This window comes from Saimiri boliviensis, chromosome 11 (genome assembly GCF_048565385.1).
Source record: "Saimiri boliviensis isolate mSaiBol1 chromosome 11, mSaiBol1.pri, whole genome shotgun sequence".
Classification (NCBI taxonomy): domain Eukaryota; kingdom Metazoa; phylum Chordata; class Mammalia; order Primates; family Cebidae; genus Saimiri; species Saimiri boliviensis.
Window position 1 is genome coordinate 96,227,370 of NC_133459.1, and position 19,772 is coordinate 96,247,141.

Genomic DNA, 19,772 nt, shown 5'->3' on the forward strand with positions numbered 1-19,772 from the left:
AAACTTTAAAATGAAAAAAGGGAAAGAAAACTAGAATTCAGCAACAGGGGTACTTCCTCTAAGAAGTTTAAGACTTCTGTGATGTCGTTTGTGATTGACGTTACTTTATATAGTGAGATAAACTTCTTTCTTACTTAGGGCTCATTTATGCTGGCAAGCTGCACTCTCTCTACAGGGCATGATTATAAGTAGCAGTGAGTTAGAGTGAAAGTCCTTTTTATTTTGGTTTGGGGTTTTACGTGTCTTTTCCTGTCTCTTATCCTCCAGGCTCCCTGTTTCCTGCTTTTTTTTTTTTTTTTTCCAAGATGGGGTTTCACCATAATGGCCAGGCTGGTCTTGAACTCCTGACCTCAGGTGATCCACCCACCTCGGCCTCCCAAAGTGCTAGGATTACAGGCATGAGCCACTGCGCCCGGCCTCTGCTTTCTATCTATACACTTCATAAAAGTGTGGTGCAGGGGTCTTCTCTTGGGCATTTGAATGCCAGTCAGTTCCAACTCCTTGGGGGAACTATGGGTTTAAATAGTATTAAATCATTACCTTTCTAATTAATAGCTAATAAATTATTATCCAGTCAGGATTAATTGGCTTTCTACTCTCCACCTCATTTAAAAAGAAGATCCTTCAGTGTGCATCTTGAAAATGTCTCTCCCTTCATCTTCGTTTTTCCCTTTAGACTACAAGGCTTTCGAAGAAGCCGCTGAACACTTCCAGCCTTACATCAAATTCTTCGCCACCTTTGACAAAGGGGTGAGTACCTATGAAACCCCAATTTGAACAGTGTTGTAGGAATGAAGGATTAAAGGTTGAACTTCCCACCACTCTTTTTTTTCTTTTAGCGACGTTAACCATCCTCCCTTGCCTCTTTCTCTAGAAGGGTTAAGAATTACGTCACTAAATCACGACTGATGAAAGATGAGTACAAAGATGACTAATTCAGAGGATGGAAGACTGTTTCTAAAAACTTCCAAGGAAAAGTGATGGCCTACCCTTATCTCCTCATACAGTGAGACGGGAAATGTGTGGGCACAGAGGGTGCCAGCCCACTGAGCCATGCTTCCTTTTTCCTTATGGGGCATCCTCTCCCTTCCTGGGGTTGTATACTTCCCCTTCTACTGGGTCAGGATGGGAGTAGAATGAGAACTCACCTGTGATGAGTTCAAGCAAGTGTTCTGTGAAGAACAGGAGGATGCCAGTGAGCTGGAGCAGGGAAGGGGCCTGGTGGGATGAGACTGTTTGCAGTTTGTGTCTATGATGAACCACTTCTATGGATGTGGCCCTGTCCAAAAGAAAGGTCTATAATACAAGTAATATATTCTAAACTTGAAGAATGTTTATCCTAATTAGTTGGATTACAGTTGGGAGGGATCTTGAGCAAGAATATTAAAAAAAAAAAAAAAATCAGGCCGGGCGCGGTGGCTCAAGCCTGTAATCCCAACACTTTGGGAGGCTGAGGTGGGTGGATCACAAGGTCAAGAGATCGAGACCATCCTGGTCAACATGGTGAAACCCCGTCTCTACTAAAAATACAAAAAATTAGCTGGGCATGGTGGCACGTACCTGTAATCCCAGCTACTCAGGAGGCTGAGGCAGGAGAATTGCCTGAACCCAGGAGACGGAGGTTGCGGTGAGCCGAGATTGCGCCGTTGCACTCCAGCCTGGGTAACAAGAGTGAAACTCCATCTCAAAAAAAAAAAAAAAAAAAATCACTCTCATGTATTAAGTATCTATGATGCACCAGGCGTTACGGCTCATGCCTATAATCCCAATACTTTGGGAGGCTGAGGCAGGTGGATTGCTAGAGCCTTGGAGCTGGACAACAGCCTGGGCAATCTAGTGAGACCCATCTCTACAAAAATTACAAAAATTAGCTGGGTGTGGTGGCGCACACTTGTAGGTCCCAGCTACTCGGGAGGCTGAGGTGGGAGGATCACCTGAGCCCAGGAGGTTAAAGCTGCAGTGAGCCGTGACCATACCTTTGCACTCCATCCTGGGCAACAGAGTGAGATCCTCTCTCGAAACATAAAAATATAAAAAATAATAAATTTTTAAAAATCACGTGCCAGAGTCTGTGCTAAGAAGTTAACATGGATTTTCTCGCTTCATCCCCTCAACACTCCTAAAGAGAGGAATGAGTCTTCTCATTCTACAGAGGATAAAACTGAGGCCCTGAAAGATTAAGTGCTGTATTTATGGTCATGCAGTAACTGGATTGAGAAGGTTGCTATAATCTCCGACCAGCTTGACTCCAAAGTCAATGCTCTATCCTACTGTACTCCAGAGAAAGAAGCCATATATGCAAATTACCTAGCTGGTGTTTGGCACACACAAAGCATTCAGTAACAGTTAGCCAGCTATGAGCACTGTTGTTGATAGGAAGTCAGTCATCTAGGCCCAGGAGGCAGGAGGCTCGGATAGGATATTAGCAGAGAAAGGGAGGCACAGAGACACCTAAACTGAATCCATTACTGACACTTGGTTCTGATGGACTAGGTGTGGCTGAAGTGGCTCCTGGGTAGGAATCCAGCTGAAAGGAAGAGAGAGGCAGGGCAGTTAATTTGGCCAAGCGACAAAGCCTTAGTTTTTAGAGGGGTGGTTCAACGTTGAGCTCAGGGTAGTATCTGTTCTTAGCAGTGCCTCCTAGTACACCTGTATAGTTTCATGCCTGTGGCCCATGAAAAAGGTAAGATCAGGCTGTGATTAAAAAGTCAGAAAGATGCTTTACTAAAACTCTGTAAGACACTGTGTCATACGTGCCAGTGCTCACATAGCCTTGTGGGATTTCGGAACATTTACAAAGACAACGACACATGGAGGGGAGAGCACCATCAGTTGGGGTGGCAGGGGTGTCCAAGGGGAGATGGGGGGTCCAGAAGGCATGACTGCACCCGGTAGAGCCTCAGTGGTGTCCAGCAGGGAGTACTGGAGCAGAAGAGGGGAAAAGTAATGAATGTCGTGAAGTGGCTGAAAGGATCTGTTTGTACAACACACTCCAGGGAATCTCAGAGGGACCTGGAGGTGCTTTGTTGAGGTCTGAAACCAGGAGAGGCGAGGGACAAGGAAGTCACAAATAAAGTCACAAAAATGCAAAAAACAACTGGCACTAGCAAAAGTGGATGTGACAGGAAGACCTGGCCATTGATGAGATGATACGATGAGAGAAGGCCTCAAACTAACTTAAGACAGCAAGTCTTGGCTTCAAGACAGCAAACATCTTGAAGCTACTGAAAACACTAGGAAATCTAGGAAGAAGAATCTATTGAGGAGCATGAGATGGGATTATGAGTTCAATTTTCTGAAAGATGGGAAAACATTCTACTGGAAATGTCTTTAGTTCATTAATTCAGTCATTCATTCACTCAACAGGTATTTCTTGAGTGCCCTTTATGTGCCAGACACTCTTCTCAGTGCCAGGGACATAACATTAAGTAAAGCAGATTCTTGCACTTTAGAATGTAAAGTTTAGTCTGGGAAAGAAAAGATAGAAAGATAGAAAGTAAATAAGCAAACAAACCAATACATACATCGTATGAGTTGCAGGACTGTAACAAAACTGAGACGTCATAGCTGCCGATGTAAATTTGACAGCAGGTTCCCAACTAGTCCATATCAGTATCCTTGAACAAGCTTTTAAAACCACTGACCTATGGACCCCAGCCCTGAAAATTTTAATTTTTTTAGGGTTGTGACAGTGTCTCAGAATCTGCATTTTCAAAAGCCTCCCAAGGAATTTTAAAGGGTGTGCAGGTTTGGGACCAGCCCTGATCTGTTGATACTAATCCTGCATCAAGCCACATGAAGGTCCAATCTCTCTGAAGGTGCAGTTGGAGCAGGAAAGCGTCGGAGGGCCGAAGCTGGCATCCACTCTGCTGTCCCTCACGGCCTGAAAACATCAGTTCTTACAATCCCACGTGCCTCCCCCTGGCCTGTTCCTCTCTCTGTCTGAGAGAACAATAAGACAAAAAGTCACTCTCTTTTTTAAATCATGCTGGAGCCAAAGGGAACTGCGACTCTCTAAACAAAGTTAGTGGAGAAGGTAGATGTTGGGAAGACCTAAATTTATTAGGTTGATGCAAAAGTATGGCAAAAACCGTTACTTTCAGCAAAAACCGCAATGGCTTTTGCACCAACCTAAAACTTTGTGTTGGTTTCATCGGCAACAACTTAAATGGCTTGCCAACTAGAGGAAAAACGACCCGTATTGAAATTCATACAAATGTCAGAAAATTGGCATTATACTTTGTAGTTTTCTTATTTTTGTCAAAATCTATTCCAACTAATTAACAAAAGCATGAAAGAATTCATTTTTATGGACCTATTCGGTTCTTAATAACATAATTTATTCTAATGTAACGCTAAAACCCAGGAACCTGGTCTCCTCCTGGAATACTGCCTTGGATTCAGTAGGCCCCAGTAAATACTTACTGAATAAATGAATGAATAAATGCTTCAACCCATCAAATCCCCTTCAGTCCTTACTGTCCAAGACAGAAATAATAATGAAAGGGGGGCAGGGCAGGTGTGGTGGCCCACTCCTGTAATCCCAGCTACTCAGGAGGCTGAGGCAGGAGAATCGCTTGAATCCGGGAGGCGGAGGTTGCAGTGAGCCAAGATCATGCCATTGTGCTCCAGCCTGGGCAATGAGAGCAAAACTCAGTCTCAAAAAAATAAAAATAAATAAAGTTTAAAAAAAAAAAGAATTAAAGAAAGGGATTCTCAGAGACACAACATGAGGGCACTCCATGATGGTGGTAGGGAGATAGTGAAGAGATCCCTCAGAAATTTTACGCAACATTTCCAAGACTTAAATTAAGGACACAACAATTTCTATATTTATGGACAGAATGTGGACCCAGGCACTGGCCTTCAGCGACCAGAGACTACCCCCACCAGCAGGTGGGTCTGACTTCCAGCTCTGCTCCCTCCAGAGCTGTGATCCTGACACATTTCTTATCCAGATTGTGCCTCAGTTTCACCATTTGTAAAATAAGTGAAGTAGTCATTCCTACCGTATACAATCAAAGTGAGAAAGAAAGAATAAACCCAAAACACCTGACAGCAGTGCCGGCCTCATGATAAGCACTCCATATGTTTGTTATTATAACTGTTTTCATTCTGATCACTTCTCCTTTCATAAAAACAGTCTCTTCTGGTTCCTAGAATATGTAGTAAGTGAACTCAGAAAACCAGAATTCGACGTCACTTTCTAGCCCATTCTACCATAGGTGCAGCTTTGCAAAGAACTGTGTGTAAACTCAGACGCTGGCTGTCTGTTTGCTCTTTCCCCCTCCTTGGGTCCCTGCCTCATCACCCCATCATCCATGTCACCCCCTATCCTAGAGAAGAGGGAAAAACAGTTAAAAAAAAAAAAAGCCACGTCTCCCTCTCTTTAAATCAACCTGATGATAAAATCTCCTTTGACTGACTATAGCTGTCAACATGGTCTGTTTTTTTTATCTCTGAGTAAGATGCTGGAATTTCTTCCTCATAAGTACTACATGAAATGTCTTTTGTAATATAGTGACCTGGAATTAATAGCAACTAATGACAAAAACCATATGGAAGTCAGTGTTTCCTCAGTATGGACCTCCTTGTGTAAGAGCTTATGCAATACCTAGCTCCTCCCCTTCCCCCGTTAGTTGCAGCCACCCCAGGCCACGTCACCAGGGGTTACCACCACAGAGCGTTGGCTCTTAGGCAATTCCTCTCCGGCTTCAAAGGAACCACTGTTCATCCCAGTGCTTTCTTGAACCATGGCTCTGAACTAGAAAAGAACGGCATTTGGTTTTCTATAGAGCGTTGCACATTCCAGGCCTCTCAAATCATTTCGCAAACAGAGGTCCTGAGTTCAGCAGCCACGCCGGCAAACAGCAACCGTTCCTCCTAGGCAACACACTGAACATGTGGCCGCTTTAATCCAGAGAGAAAATGTCTTCCAGGCTATGGGCTGGCTCTCTGAGCTCTTTATCTGTTGTAGTATGAGCAAATTATCCTGGCTTGCTGGGGTCTGTCCAAGTTTCAGTACTGAAAGTCCTGCCTCCCAGCAAGTCCTTCTACCCACAGCAAAGCAAGATGGTCAGTTACCCCATGACCTCTGACACACTAGGCAGCTCCCAAAACCTGACAAACCACAAAGCAAGCTGGGTACTGAGAGATTTAACTCTAAGGCCAGCACTTCAACCTACATACCAATGACGGTTATGAGCAGATCAAGGGCAAGCTAATGGGTTGGGTTCTGATTCTGAGTACCTACATGCTTTAAGGATCTTCACCAAGTTCCTGTTCTATCAGTGCTGGTTCTATTAAATCCATACAACCCAGGAGAGAAAACATGCTCCATTGGCATTTTCTTCTCACTCAGCCTGCCAAATGCAGTCGAGTGATGGTGATTGTAGAATTAAATTTCCCACTTCTCATCCCAGCTGCTCCCTGCCCCTGCCTGACCCTCATTCACTAAATAAGTATTTTTTCTTTCTATCTTTTCTTCTTTGATCACAAAAGATTAGTTTAGCCAGGCCTTGGGTCATGGAGTTCGTAACACTTCCACATTGAAGTTAAAACTGTACATCTTTTTAAAATGTCTTTGCCAGAGAACATACACACTTATCTTAGATGGACAGCACATTGCTATTCTAGGCTGGCATTCGCATAAACTTTGTCTTATTTCTAATGGCTACAGGTCGCAAAGAAATTATCCTTGAAGATGAATGAGGTTGACTTCTACGAGCCATTTATGGATGAGCCCATTGCCATTCCCAACAAACCTTACACGGAAGAGGAGCTTGTGGAGTTTGTGAAGGAACACCAAAGGTACCTGAGATGGCATGCAGGGGTTGGGGGGCTGGGGGCTGGGGAATGGAGAAGAACCTCTCTGTGCTAACATTTCAGTCCCACCAAGAGCAACAACCTAGTTAGTACCCCAGCGGTACAGAACTCAGTAGTGTGGCTTTGTTGATCAGTGGTGACTACCAGGGACGTTATTACTTCTCAATGTAAGTCTGCACCTACAAGCAGGGTTTGATAAATCCCTCCGTCAGCAAATCCCCTCAAAGCCAGGGCAAGATATAATTAAAATTCTATACTAGGAATGATAGCAATTTAGTGAAAGTTCCTATATACCAATAACCATGCTGAGTGCTTTAGGGAAACTATTTTATCTAATCTCCAACCTCATGGAATAATTATTATTATCCCAGTTTTGCAGATCAAGGAGTTGGACTCAGTAGTTAAGTAACGTAGCCAAAGATGAGCACTCTATGCCTAGAACTTCTGGGAGAGGAAAGCTTGTTACCACTTAGTGTAGCTCTAGCATGGATCGGCAAACTTTTGTCTGTAAAGAACAAAATAGTAACGATTTCAGGTTCTGTGGGCCAGATGGTGTCTGGTGCAACTACTTAACTCTGCAGCTGCAGCAGGAAAGCAGCATGGATCATGTATAAACAGATGGGTGTGGCTGTATCCCAGTAAAAGTTTATTTAGGAAAACAGGAGGCCCGGGCTGGATTTGTCCCACCAGCTGTAGTTTTTTGAGCCCTGCTCTTGAGGCAGTAATGATACGGGAACATGGAACATGGCAGTAGGCTCACTGGCATGTCCACCACCCTAGCTGACATGTGCACGAGGACGTTCCTTGGACCTGGAGTACTGAGATCGCCCTCACACGGACAGTCCTAGTTACTTCGGAAAGGCAGCACTTGGAGGGACAAATATTAATATGCCCAGAACTATTTGCCAGTATTTTGAAAGAAATGAAACTATGAGCAAAATGTAGGTCCTATCTGCTGCCTCAAACATCCCTAAAGGACTTTTGATGGATCCCCCAGATGATAAAACAGAGGCAGTTTTGACCTACAAAATCCGAGATGTCCTGTTTTTCCCCTCAGGTTGCCTATTCTGGCCTGCTGTGGGCTCTCCAGAGTGGTGCCCGTCTGTGGCATCTTGCCCTGGGAATAAGCTGACCCTGTGCCCTCTGACCCACTGTTTGTAACAGACCTCATAATCCTTGGATCGGTGGGTCTACAAAAAGGCTGAGTGGCGTAGGCCCAGCTCACTGTCTGACACAGCAGAGCAGAGGAGATCTGTTTCCTTAGGGGACACGTGGGCTTGTAGGTCTCTCCATGCCTTGTCAATGAACCAGCATCTCATTTTACATTTCACCATGCTGTGGCTGCAGTATCTGCCACAGGGATCCCTACTCAAGGAAGCTCCTTCTTTTTATTCTTTTTCAGACCCACTCTACGTCGCCTGCGCCCAGAAGAAATGTTTGAAACATGGGTAAGAAAGTGGCAAACTCTCTTTGCCTTGTAGAGATGAGTATAGTCCTCAAGAGGAGAGCTTCTTAGACTCAGTCCCCAAACAAACCAAGTTTTATTTGGCTGAGGTGGATGTCTAGATGAGTATCTGAAACATGGATAGTCCGGGTACGATGGCTCACACCTGTAATCCCAGCACTTTGGGAGGCTGGGGCCAGGGGTCACCTGAGTTCAGGAGTCTGAGAACAGCCTGGGCAACATAGCAAACCCTGTCTCTACAAAAAATAGCCGAGCATGGGGTATGTGCCTGGAGTTCCAGCTACTTGGGAGGCCGAGGCAGGAGGATTGCTTGAGCCTGGGAGGTCAAGGCTGCAGTGAGCCGTGACTGTGATGCTGTACTCCAGCCTGGGCAACACAGTGAGACTCTGTTTCAAAAAAATAAAACAAAAACAAGGACAATGTCATGCTCAATTAAAACACAGTTCTCCATGGATCAACTAAGCCTCTTTGGTGCTACTCACTAGGCAAAATTGCTCTGAGTTTATTTTCCGTAGTGATATAGCTTCTGTTCATTGACCACCAGAACCACAGGGTAACACAGTAGAAGGAACTAAGGCTATAAAGTCATAGATACTTGGGTTCAAGTCCAGAATCTGCCACCTAGGAGCTTTGTGTCCTACATCAAGTCATGTGACCTTTCTGAGCTGTCTGAATTTCCTCATCTACAATTAGGACTTTTTATAGGGATGAATGATAGGAAGAATTCAGAATATGGTAGCTGTTTTTTTAAAATATCAGCTGAAGGCACTGGCGAACACCTGAGCCACCTTGTCCTCCAGGTCTGTGTCAAGGATCATATGTCGGGCAGCTCAAACAGTGTTAGAAAGAGGGCCGTGGAGATAAACCCCCCACCCACACCTCAGCTTTGTACAGAATTTCATAAGTAACAAAGGCGTGGACGATTTTTCAAAGCATCATGCATCCTTTTACTTGGATCTTCCAATAGCTCTAGAAAGTGATGTTCAGTCAGGCATAGTGGGGCATCCCTGTAGTCCCAGCTACTTGGGAAGTTGAGGTGGGAGGATTGTTTGAGCCCAGGAGCTTGAGGCTTCAGTGAGCTATGATCATGCCACTGCACTACAGCCTGGGCAGCACAGTAAGACTCTGTTCCCACAAACAAACAAATAAACAAGCAAAACCAAGTATTATTTTATTACATATCGAGAAACCGATGCTCATATAGATTAATCACTAAGGGACACATAACTAATAAGCATTAGTTCTTGAAACTTAAATGTAGGCCATCTGGAACAAAACCTCATGTTCTCTGCAGAACGCCTCCCCAGAGTGACCGTGTGCCCACAAGGGGCCGTTTGGGGTGAGGGATGGGGAGGAAGAGAAAGGAATTAATGCGGAAGTATTGGTCTATTTAATTCTTTGAAGTGATGGATGAACAAAACCAGGGAGTAACTCTACACTATTTTACTGGTCTGTAACTTACTTGGTTGTTGGAAGGTAAAGCAAACATTTCACAAGATACTGAAGGGTAAATAATCCAGTCCAGAGGAGTGGACTATTTAATAGCAACTCAGCACAATAGACACAAACTTTCCTAACATTTAAACCTTTCAAAGATATTAAAACGGTCTTATTGCGAGGTGTGGTGACTTATGCCTGTAATCCCAGTACTTTGGGAGGCCAAGGTGGGCGGATCACTTGACATTAGGAGTTTGAGACCAGCCTGGCCAACATGGTGAAACCCCATTCCTACCAAAAAATACAAAAATTAGCTGGGTGTGGTGGCAGGCACCTGTAGTCCCAGCGACTCAGGAGGCTGACATAAGAGAATCACTTTAACCCAGGAGGCAGAGGTTGCAGTGAGCTGTGATTGCCCCACTGCACTCCAGCCTGGGCAACAGAGTGAAACCCTGTCTCAAAAAAGAAAAAAAAGAGAGAGTCTTATAATATATTTTAAAATAATAATAGCAAAAGGATATAATAGTGCTTTAAAATATTTCTTTTAAAAATTGTTTTTACTTTTTACCCTAAAATAATTTCAGACATACAAACATAGTGCAAAGAACCTCGTTATCTTTTCACCTAGATTTCCCAAATGCTAGCATCTTACCGTGCATTCTCTCTAGCTACATAGACACATAGATAGATAGATGATAGACAGATATAGATAAATAGAGAGAATTATCAAAATCAGGAAATTAACACTGATACAATAAGTTTACTACCATTATTCAAACTGGCCAGTTGTCTCACCAATGTCCTTTACTGCAAAAGAAAAACTTCTCTTTTTCTTGGCCCAGGATCCAATTCAGGATCTCACACTTGAATTTCCTTATGTTTCTTTTTCCTTTATATGTTATTTTTGAGACGGATTCTTCCTGTGTCATCCAGGCTGGAGTGCAGTGGCGCCATCTTGGCTCATTGCAACCTCTGCCTCCCAAGTTCAAGCAATCCTCCTCCCTCAGCCTCCCAAGTAGCTGGGATTACAGGTGCACACCACCACGTCTGGCTGATTTTTGTGTTTTCAGTAGAGAGGATTTCACCATGTTGACCAGGCTGATCTGGAACTCCTGACGTCAGGTGATCCTCCTGCCTCAGCCTCCAAAGGCAGGAGGTATTACAGGCATGAGCCACCACGCCTGGATAATTTTTGTGTTTTTAGTGGAGACGGTTTCACCACGTTGACCAAGCTGGTCTCGAACTCCTGACCTCAGGTGATCCTCCCGCCTCAGCCTCCAAAGGCAGGAGGTATTACAGGCATGAGTCACCATGCCTGGCTTGCTCATACTTCTTTAGTCACCTTTAGTCTGGAACAGGTTATTGATATTTGTCTTTCATGATGCAAACTACCACTTTAAATTGAGGTCATTACTGATGCTCTTTTCTGCTATGGCTTTATCTTCAGTGATTTTCTTTATATTGTCTTTATTCCTAAGAGACAAGTCTCAATTATCTAGGCTCCAGGAAAGGAGGGAGTATAACACTATGGACCCCTTCTCCCAGGACTTTCCTTCCTATGATAGCAGTATCACACCTGAGAGCATGGTGTTCTGTAGATGGTGAGCCTGTGTCCTCACGTATCCCACACGGCTACAGAAGTACTCCCTCTTGGCATATTAGAGGCAGATGTTCAGAAAGGAAGTTCACTGTTGGCTTTCATTGGAACTCATTCTCTGCTTTCTTTTCATTTAATGAATAAGATGAACGACAGTCTTTTGCTATAACATAAAATAATGGTGATGGCTCATATTCTCCACATTATTGTATATTGAATTGTTCTCTACTTGTGGAAAAGGCAGCACACTGAATTTAACCAGGCAGAGAGAAGGGCAACTGAAATGGTTTATTCCTTCCCTCCCCATTCTGGAACAGCCCCATGACTTACCCCAGGAGCCCTAACTGGACCTAGTCAGTCCCTCATTCAAGTCTCCATCTAGAGAGGGAAGGCAGGATGGGACCCTCCAGTGTCATCTTTGAAAGGGAGAAACAGGAATCAGTCCATCCAAGGGACCTCTGAGGAGCCACTTTCCATACCCCTTCTTCTACCCTAGCAGGGCACTGCTCTGAAGAGTGGCGTCTCTGTGGGCCACGTGGCCACAGCATCTTAAACCACAGGCATGGTTGTGGAAAGTGACCAGTTAATGAACTTTACAGTCTTTATCTTTGGCCAGGCAAGGTGGCTCATGTCTGTAGTTTCAGCACTTTGGGAGGCTGAGGTGGGTGAATCGCTTGAGCCAAGGAATTTGGGACCAGCCTGGGCAACATAGGAAAACCCTGTCTCTGCAAAAAATAAAAAAAATTAGCTGGGTGTAGTGGTGTGTGCCTATAGTCCCAGCTACTTGGGAGGCTGAGGCAGGTGGATCTCTTGAGCCTGGGAGGCAAAGTCTGCGGTGAGCTAAGATGTGCCACTGCACTCCAACCTGGGCAACAGAGTAAAACCCTGCTTAAAAAAAAAAAAAAAAAAAAAAAGTACCTTTAACATCCACTTCCCCAGACATCCACTTCTCCAGACATCTACTTCCCCAGACATTGCAAAATCTTTAAATAAGATGGGAAAGCTAGCTAGAACTAAAACAACTATTGTTCTTTTTCTCCCTACAATTGCGCAGGTTTTTAAAAATGCAGGCCATAGAAAACACATCACATATGATGACTAAAGAAACTAGTGCCTGGTAATATTTGCTTTGTGTACATTGGAAAGCTATTTATTTTAAATATTCAAAGAATGTCAAGGTGAGGCAGGGCAAAAAGAGACCCAGCGCTGATCTGTCATTCACCTTGGAGACTCCACCCTCCATCCAGCCAGCTAGAGTCCTGGGGAACTGCCCACAGGAAAGGAGAGTCAGTAATTTCTTCTAAAAGAAGCCTCCCTCTATTGCAACAGTAAAGTACTTTCAAGAGGGTGTCAGAGACCCCCAGACTAGCATCTAGGTCACTCCACTGCATCTTAAATAGGGAGCCTGCTAATTTTAACTGCATGGTTTTCTTTGCATCTCTTTATTCAACATGAGAACAAACATTCAACAGAGACTGGAAGGAAACTGGGTAAAATATTAAGTGGTAATACATGTGGTTAGTAGGTAATTGATAAGTATAGTTTCTTCTTGGTATACCTAATATTTTCTAATTTTCTTCAACGAGTAAAATTTTTATTTCCATACTCCTTTGAGTCCCTAGGTATTAAAAAGAACCTCCGTACTGAGCAATGAGGTTATAAAAATGAACATCGCTGTCCTGTCCTTAGGAGCTCAGATGGAGTAGATGGAACAGTCTCAAGACACACAAAGCCAGCCCCATATGCTCACTGCTGTGACAGAGGGGTGTACAAAGTGCTGGGGAATCCAAAGGAAGGGATTCACTGAAGTTATTCCCAAATCTCCACTTCATGGGAAATCTTGCACGTGGTTCCTTTATATGTAGGTCTCTTTCCAGCATCTTTCAACTTAAGAGCCATTGACCCAGGTTTGCAACGTCTTCTGCAAATCCTGCAGGGGGCAATCAATTCATGGAGGCTGTTCTGCTGGTAGTGATAAGAAAAAAAGAGGACAGGTGCTACGGTCTGAATTTTGGTGTTCCCCCCAAAATTCATACACGGGAATCATAGCCTCCAAGGTAATGGTGTTAGGAGGTGGGCCTTCGGGAAGCGATTAGGTCTTGAGGGCTTAACCCTCATGTTGAGATTACTGACCAGAGAGCTAGCTGGTCCCTTCCACCATGAGGACACAGCATAAAAGCACCATTTCTGAGCCAGAAAGCAGCCCTCGCCAGACACCAAATCTGCCGGTGTCTTGATTTCTCAGCCTCCATAACAACGAGAAATAAATTTCTGTTGTTTATAAGCTACCCAGTTTTTGATACGTTGTTACAGCCTCCAGAATGGACCTAGACAGTGGGCTTTGGGGCCAGACAGAACTGGCTCGAATACCCCTTCTGTCACTATTAGTTCTGTGACCTTAGGTAAGTCACTTTGATTCTTTAAGCATCAATAAGATTTTCTTATGAGATTTCGAGATAATGTACTTACAAAGTACAGAAAAAGTGGCAAATGGCAGATGCGGTTGTCATTTTAATCATCATTGTTATTTTAAGGCATAATCCTTTTTTTTCAGTGAGCTTGCCATCTAGTTGAGGAGGGAAGATTCATGCAATTGGAAAAGAGAATTTCCAAGACAATGTGACCTAAAGACCAAATGAGAGATCTGAGTAGCAAAGGCTGTGGGATTCAGAGAGGCCCTGGGGGGTTCTCAGTCCTCAAGCCCACGTGGCTCTTCCTCCCCTGTGCAAGCTGGGTTCTCATTCAGTAACTCTGACTTGCCAGGTTGCCCTTACATTCTTGCTCTGTGACTTTATTACTTGAAAATGCCTGGCACCTAGCCCTGGCCTGCTTCCTTGTGGATGTGGAATACAAGTCCGTGTGCTGAATATTTGTGACCCACAAAGAGATAGGCTCTTTCCCTTGGTGACAGTGCTCCCTCCAGGAACCATCTTGGATCTAGGGAGTGGCAGCCGTATTATGAGCAGCCTCCTAGAAAACAAATATGGACTCTTAATTCTAAAGCCAATTTCCAAATGAGTTCTAGAAGGGCACACAGAAATGAAGTCAGCTTCACGGAGTTAACAGCCCTCGTTTCCTTCTGCTGGCAGGAGACAGAGACACAGCCTAGCCTAATGAGAACTGATCGGGATATTCTGTCTGGAGATAATAGCAAATGTAAAACAGTGAAACCTCAGACTCCGCTTCTGGTTGCTGTCGGATTTGAGTAATAAACCGGCACACACGGGCACACGCATGCATTTATCTGTAAAATTAAATTCCCCAGAGAAATCTGACCAAGGCAGTGCCCACTCTCTTGTTTTTAATAATAATATTTTCCATTTAATCTTTCTTAGAATTTGTGGAGGGTTTTGTCCATTCAAACTCAAAGGAAAAAAATTAGCATTTAGATAGGATTGCACCAGCATTAAAATCAATTGAAATGGAAACAGAGATCATGGGAAGGTTGAGAGGCCTGGAGGTTTTTCCATGGGATGATTCTGATATGGCATCCAAAGGGCACCCAAAGCATACCTCTCCCCGCGTCTCATCATCAGTATGCAGTCGGCTTTGTCCACAGGTGCCTCTTCCTCATCCATATTCCTCTCCAAGTCTCCTGAGAATCGCATTTCTGAGACCAGAGCCCCTTCCAAGCTCTAGCTGCTCTTCTTCCAGGAATAATCATTGCGAAGGAGACACAGGGCCTTGCTGTCCTGGGTGTAGAAACATGAAATGCCCCTTGTTTGCCCCATAGACTTAAAATACTCCCTCTAGGTTCTTCTTCCTGCCCCTGCCTCCACAGCCACACACACTTTTCTCAGTCACACGCCCTCAACCTTCCCTACACTCAAATTCCAGACTCTTCCTGCAGCATCAGCAATGCACTGGAGGCCTCTACTGACTTGGCAAGGACTTCAAGGAAGTCACCTAGAGGTCACAGTCAGCAAAGTGTTCCCTACACACATAGGTTCTGCAGGCAGGGTCCTAACAGGGACGCACAACCCTTGTATGCAATTCTCGTGTGAACACCACCAGCCCACATCCTAACTGACCTCCGTGATTCCTGGCTGCCATCCGTTTGGGAATAGTTTCAGTATCTGTCCGTAGCATTAGGAAGCCTCCATAACCTGGTACATCACTGACTCTATCTGCCAGTGGTAAATTATTGAAACAGAGACTGACGGCTGCATTTACTGGGCTGCCTCTGGAGCCACCGTTGCCCTCAGATCTCCTGATTAACCAGACTCATGTTCTTTCTCATTTTGCCTTTTACTGCTGCTCTCCTGGAACCACCAGACCACAGGAGTGAGACTCATTTAGTGCTAATGTCTTGTGTGTGGTTGGCATTTTCCTGCCTTGCAAACTCATTTATCTGAATCTTTGATCAAAACCCTATGCATTCCTTCCAGTTGCTCATCAGCATTCCTTCCTTAATGTGAGACCCCCTGTACTCTTTGCTTCTGTGTTCGTCTCCCCTCCACGCCTCTTCCCGCCTCTCCTATTTCCATTCCAGCTTCTGAGTCCTCTCCCTGGCTCAGCCTTTTGTATCCCTCCAGCTGTAAGTGTAACTTTTGATTCTTTTCTCCTACAGGAAGATGATTTGAATGGGATCCACATTGTGGCTTTTGCAGAGAAGAGTGACCCAGGTAGGAAACCTTCACTTTGACCTTTTATATGTTTAGCAAGAACTGATTTCTCACCTTTGTCAGCCCTCACCTTTCTCTTCCCTCACACCCCATCCACAATGCAACTGTAAGATATTGGGCACCCCCTGGTGGTCACTCATTAAGTGTGAGTTTGTTTTCAATTGTGCACACAGCTAAGAGAAGAAAAGGTGTGAACAAATCAGAATGTTATAGACTACCAGATTCCTACATCCACTGCACAGCAATGGACCAACACACTGAGTCAGTGGGATTTGCAGCAGAGAAAGAGTTTAATAATCTCAAGGCTGCCAAATGGGTAAGGGGAGGGATTCTCAAGCCTCAGATCCAAGTCTTTGAGGGGTTCTAGGCAAGGATTCTTAAGAGGATCATGGAAGGTGGGGGCCTGGAAAATTGCGATCATCAATTCATCGGGGTAAGAGGGATGAAACCATGAGGATGTGGAAACTTCATTCTTGCATAACTCAGGTCCTTGCTTGGCCTTTTAGACCAGCTGGTATCAGTAGTCTTACTGGTATGAAGAACTTAAAAGAGAAACTCAAATGGAAATCTTATTATATTCATCCATTCTCACATTGCTATAAACAAGTACCGGAGACTGGATAATTTATAAAGAAAAGAAGCTTAGTTGGCTCACAGTTCTTCAGGCTGTACGGAAAACAGGGCAGCGCCTGCTTCTGGGGAGGCCTCAGGAAGCTTTTACTCAAGGCGAAAGGGAAAGTGGGAGTAGAACCAAGGTGGTGGGGAGGCGCCACATACTTTTATATAACCAGATCTTGTGGAAACTCACTATCATGATGGCAGCACCAAGAAGGGCAAGGTGTTAAACCATGAGTGACCGCCCCCACGAGCCAATCACCTCCCACCAGGCCCACCTCCAGCACTGGGAATTACATTTCAACAGGAGATTTGGGTGAGGGACACAGATCCAAAGCATATCATTTATCATCACACCATGTCTTAAATTTTATGTATAGGACAGAAAACGGGCGAGTCTTATGACAAGGGCCACATTATCCTGGGGTAGTAAGCAGTGACTAGAGGTGGGCCAGAGGGCAAGCCAGCTTCATGATTGCTGCTGATCGTGTGGAAAGCCTAGCAAGACTTTTTTTTTCCCCAGTTGTGTTTATAAAATGTTTCTGGAGATGCTCTCAAACATTATGCTTTGTGGCCCAAACACAGGAAGGTACACTGGGCACTGGGGAGGATATTGAAACATACTAGCTTTACGGGGGGCGGGGGTGTGTGCGTGTGTGTGTGTGTGCATGTGTAAAATTCTGTTCCCATTAAAAGCTCATTTACCAATTTTGCCATATAAATCACAATTTTACCTTAAAATAGGATAAATGTATACTTTGATCCATAAACGATTGTGCTTAGGAAATCAAATAGAAAACAATCCCCTAAATAATGAGAACTGGGGAAAATGAGCAGCTTACTTTAAAAGTGCAAGATGATCCTACAAACAGATGAGTAACTTTGTTTTTGGAACTTGGACAACTTTTCTCTGGTTTCACTTTTTTCAACCCTCATGGAGAGCGAAGCACAGGAACATTAATTTTGCAGCGAGCAAAATGCTGATTCCTTATGGCAGTGCTCTGTGAGACAGAGAGTCCCCAGGAGAAAGTGGAAACAGACATCCTAAAGTGCATTTTGGAAACCCTGGGAGAACCCAGAATGTAACCAGAGAACACAAGGGAATGCAGACTTTCACAGTGTTTGCTGGGGACCTCCGTCTCTTGTATACTCATAGGGAGAGATCTAGGGATGACTTTCAGTGGACGTATCAAGAAACAGAGGCCTGGAGAAGTTAAACGAACTGCCCAAGAAAACACAGTTAGTGGCAGATCATGAGGGGGACCAGGTCTCCTTCTTCATTAATGCATAGCTGATGATTGCACAGTGTCTCGACACAGGGTAGGTGCTCAATAAACATTTTTCTGGCAGATGATTAGAGAGTTAGATGACCAAGACTGAACCCCAAACTCTTCACTCTCAGACCAGCTTTTCCGTCCCTTTTTTGGCAATACACTAATAGCCTCCATAGTTTCTTATAGCATGAGACCCACATTTTTAATCATATAATTTTAAAAATCATGATATAATTCATATACCATAATAACCCTTTTAAATTGAAGAGTTCAGTGGTTTTTAGTACATTCACAAAGTTGTACACACGTAATCAGTATCTAATTCTGGAACATTTTGGAAAATTGCCATTAGCAGTCATTCCCATTCCCCTCTTACCCACCTCTGTAAGCAGGCATTACCTACATTTCATACTAATGGACTCATTTAATATATAACCTTTTGTGTGTGGCGTCTTTCACTTAGCATGAGGTTTTTATGGCGTACCAATGATACGGCACATATCATTCCTTTTAAGGGACGAATAATATTCCATTGTATGAAAACCAAATGTATGTCGCAAATTATCTGAGCACTCTCCTGGCTTTCTCACTTTTCAACAAGATCTAGCCCTTGTCTCCACCCCGCTCAAAAAAAGCCAGTGTGGTTTCAGCGGGTTTCCCCCAGATTCCGGTCACCACTCTGCCCTGGAGGAGCCCGTAGCAAAGGAAGCCGATTGCCTAAGGTTTACAAGCTAGAATCAGACAGAATCGGATCCCTGATGTTATGTGAACAGAGATGCAGTTGCCATAGGCAGCAGCTACTGGCCAGACTCCCGGGGGCTCCTTCCTCGCCTCACCTGCCCCTGTCCAGGATTGTGGGGAAGCCTGTCTGGCTCTTTGGAACAATGGAACAAAGAGGCCTCCCTGAAGTTGCGGGAACCTGTTTGACCGAGATTGCTGCTGTAATGAATCAAGTTCCAGAAACTACTTCCACCTCCTCCCTGCACAAATATCCCTGGGCCCTAAGCTGTGCCTTTCCCCAGTAGAACCCAAGCTGGGGCTTGTACTGGGAAGCTGTAAGCATGCACTGAGGCGAGGGTGGGGGGATGGGTAGGAGCTCTCGAAGCATCTTCCGTGAGCGAGGGCCTTGCCACTCAGGGCTGGGAAAGGGAAAGGCTTGTCTGTGAAAGTCCCTGGCTCTGAATTTGTGGTTAATCAGTGATTTACTCACAGATACTGATGTGTAACCTGGGGCGAGAGGCCTGACTGCAGGATAGGAATTTCATTCCTGAAAGACAGTCCCTCTGCATGCCTTTGCCCTTGCTAACAAGTTAGACATGGTCTTTCGCCCCAACCAAACACCCATCCCCTCCGTCCCGAAAAAGAAGATTCTACATCCAGGAAAATAATACAGTTCTTAAAGAGCTAACAATGTTGGCCGGGCGCGGTGGCTCAAGCCTGTAATCACAGCACTTTGGGAGGCCGAGGCAGGTGGATCATGAGGTCAAGAGATCGAGACCATCCCGGTCAACATGGTGAAACCCCGTCTCTACTAAAAATACAAAAAATTAGCTGGGCATGGTGGCGCGTGCCTGTAATCCCAGCTACTCAGGAGGCTGAGACAGGAGAATTGCCTGAACCCAGGAGGCGGAGGTTGCGGTGAGCCGAGATCGCGCCATTGCACTCCAGCCTGGGTAACAAGAGCGAAACTCCGTCTCAAAAAAAAAAAAAAAAAAAAAAGCTAACAATGTTGAGGAACCTTGCTAGGAGCTTTATGTAGATGACCTCATTTAGCACCTAAAGCCACTCTGTCATATGTGCACAGTGATTATTATTCCAGCGTCAGGTGAAGACCGTGAGTTTTAGAGGTTAAATAACTTGCCCAAATCGCTCACTGTGTCTAAGCCAAGATTCAAATTCAAGCAGGCTGTCTTGACCTCTGAATACACCGTGAC

At 44.6% G+C, this 19,772-nt stretch overlaps 1 protein-coding gene across 1 annotated transcript in view; it reads left to right on the forward strand.

Moving 5' to 3' along the window:
* The window catches only part of CASQ2 (calsequestrin 2), a 74,164-nt gene that overhangs the window by 39,735 nt on the left and 14,657 nt on the right, over positions 1-19,772 (forward strand). The window contains exons 5-8 of the mRNA XM_003933509.4: positions 677-750; positions 6,680-6,810; positions 8,228-8,273; positions 15,895-15,949. Coding sequence (XP_003933558.1) covers positions 677-750; positions 6,680-6,810; positions 8,228-8,273; positions 15,895-15,949 — 306 coding nt within the window. The remainder of the gene's footprint in view (positions 1-676; positions 751-6,679; positions 6,811-8,227; positions 8,274-15,894; positions 15,950-19,772) is intronic.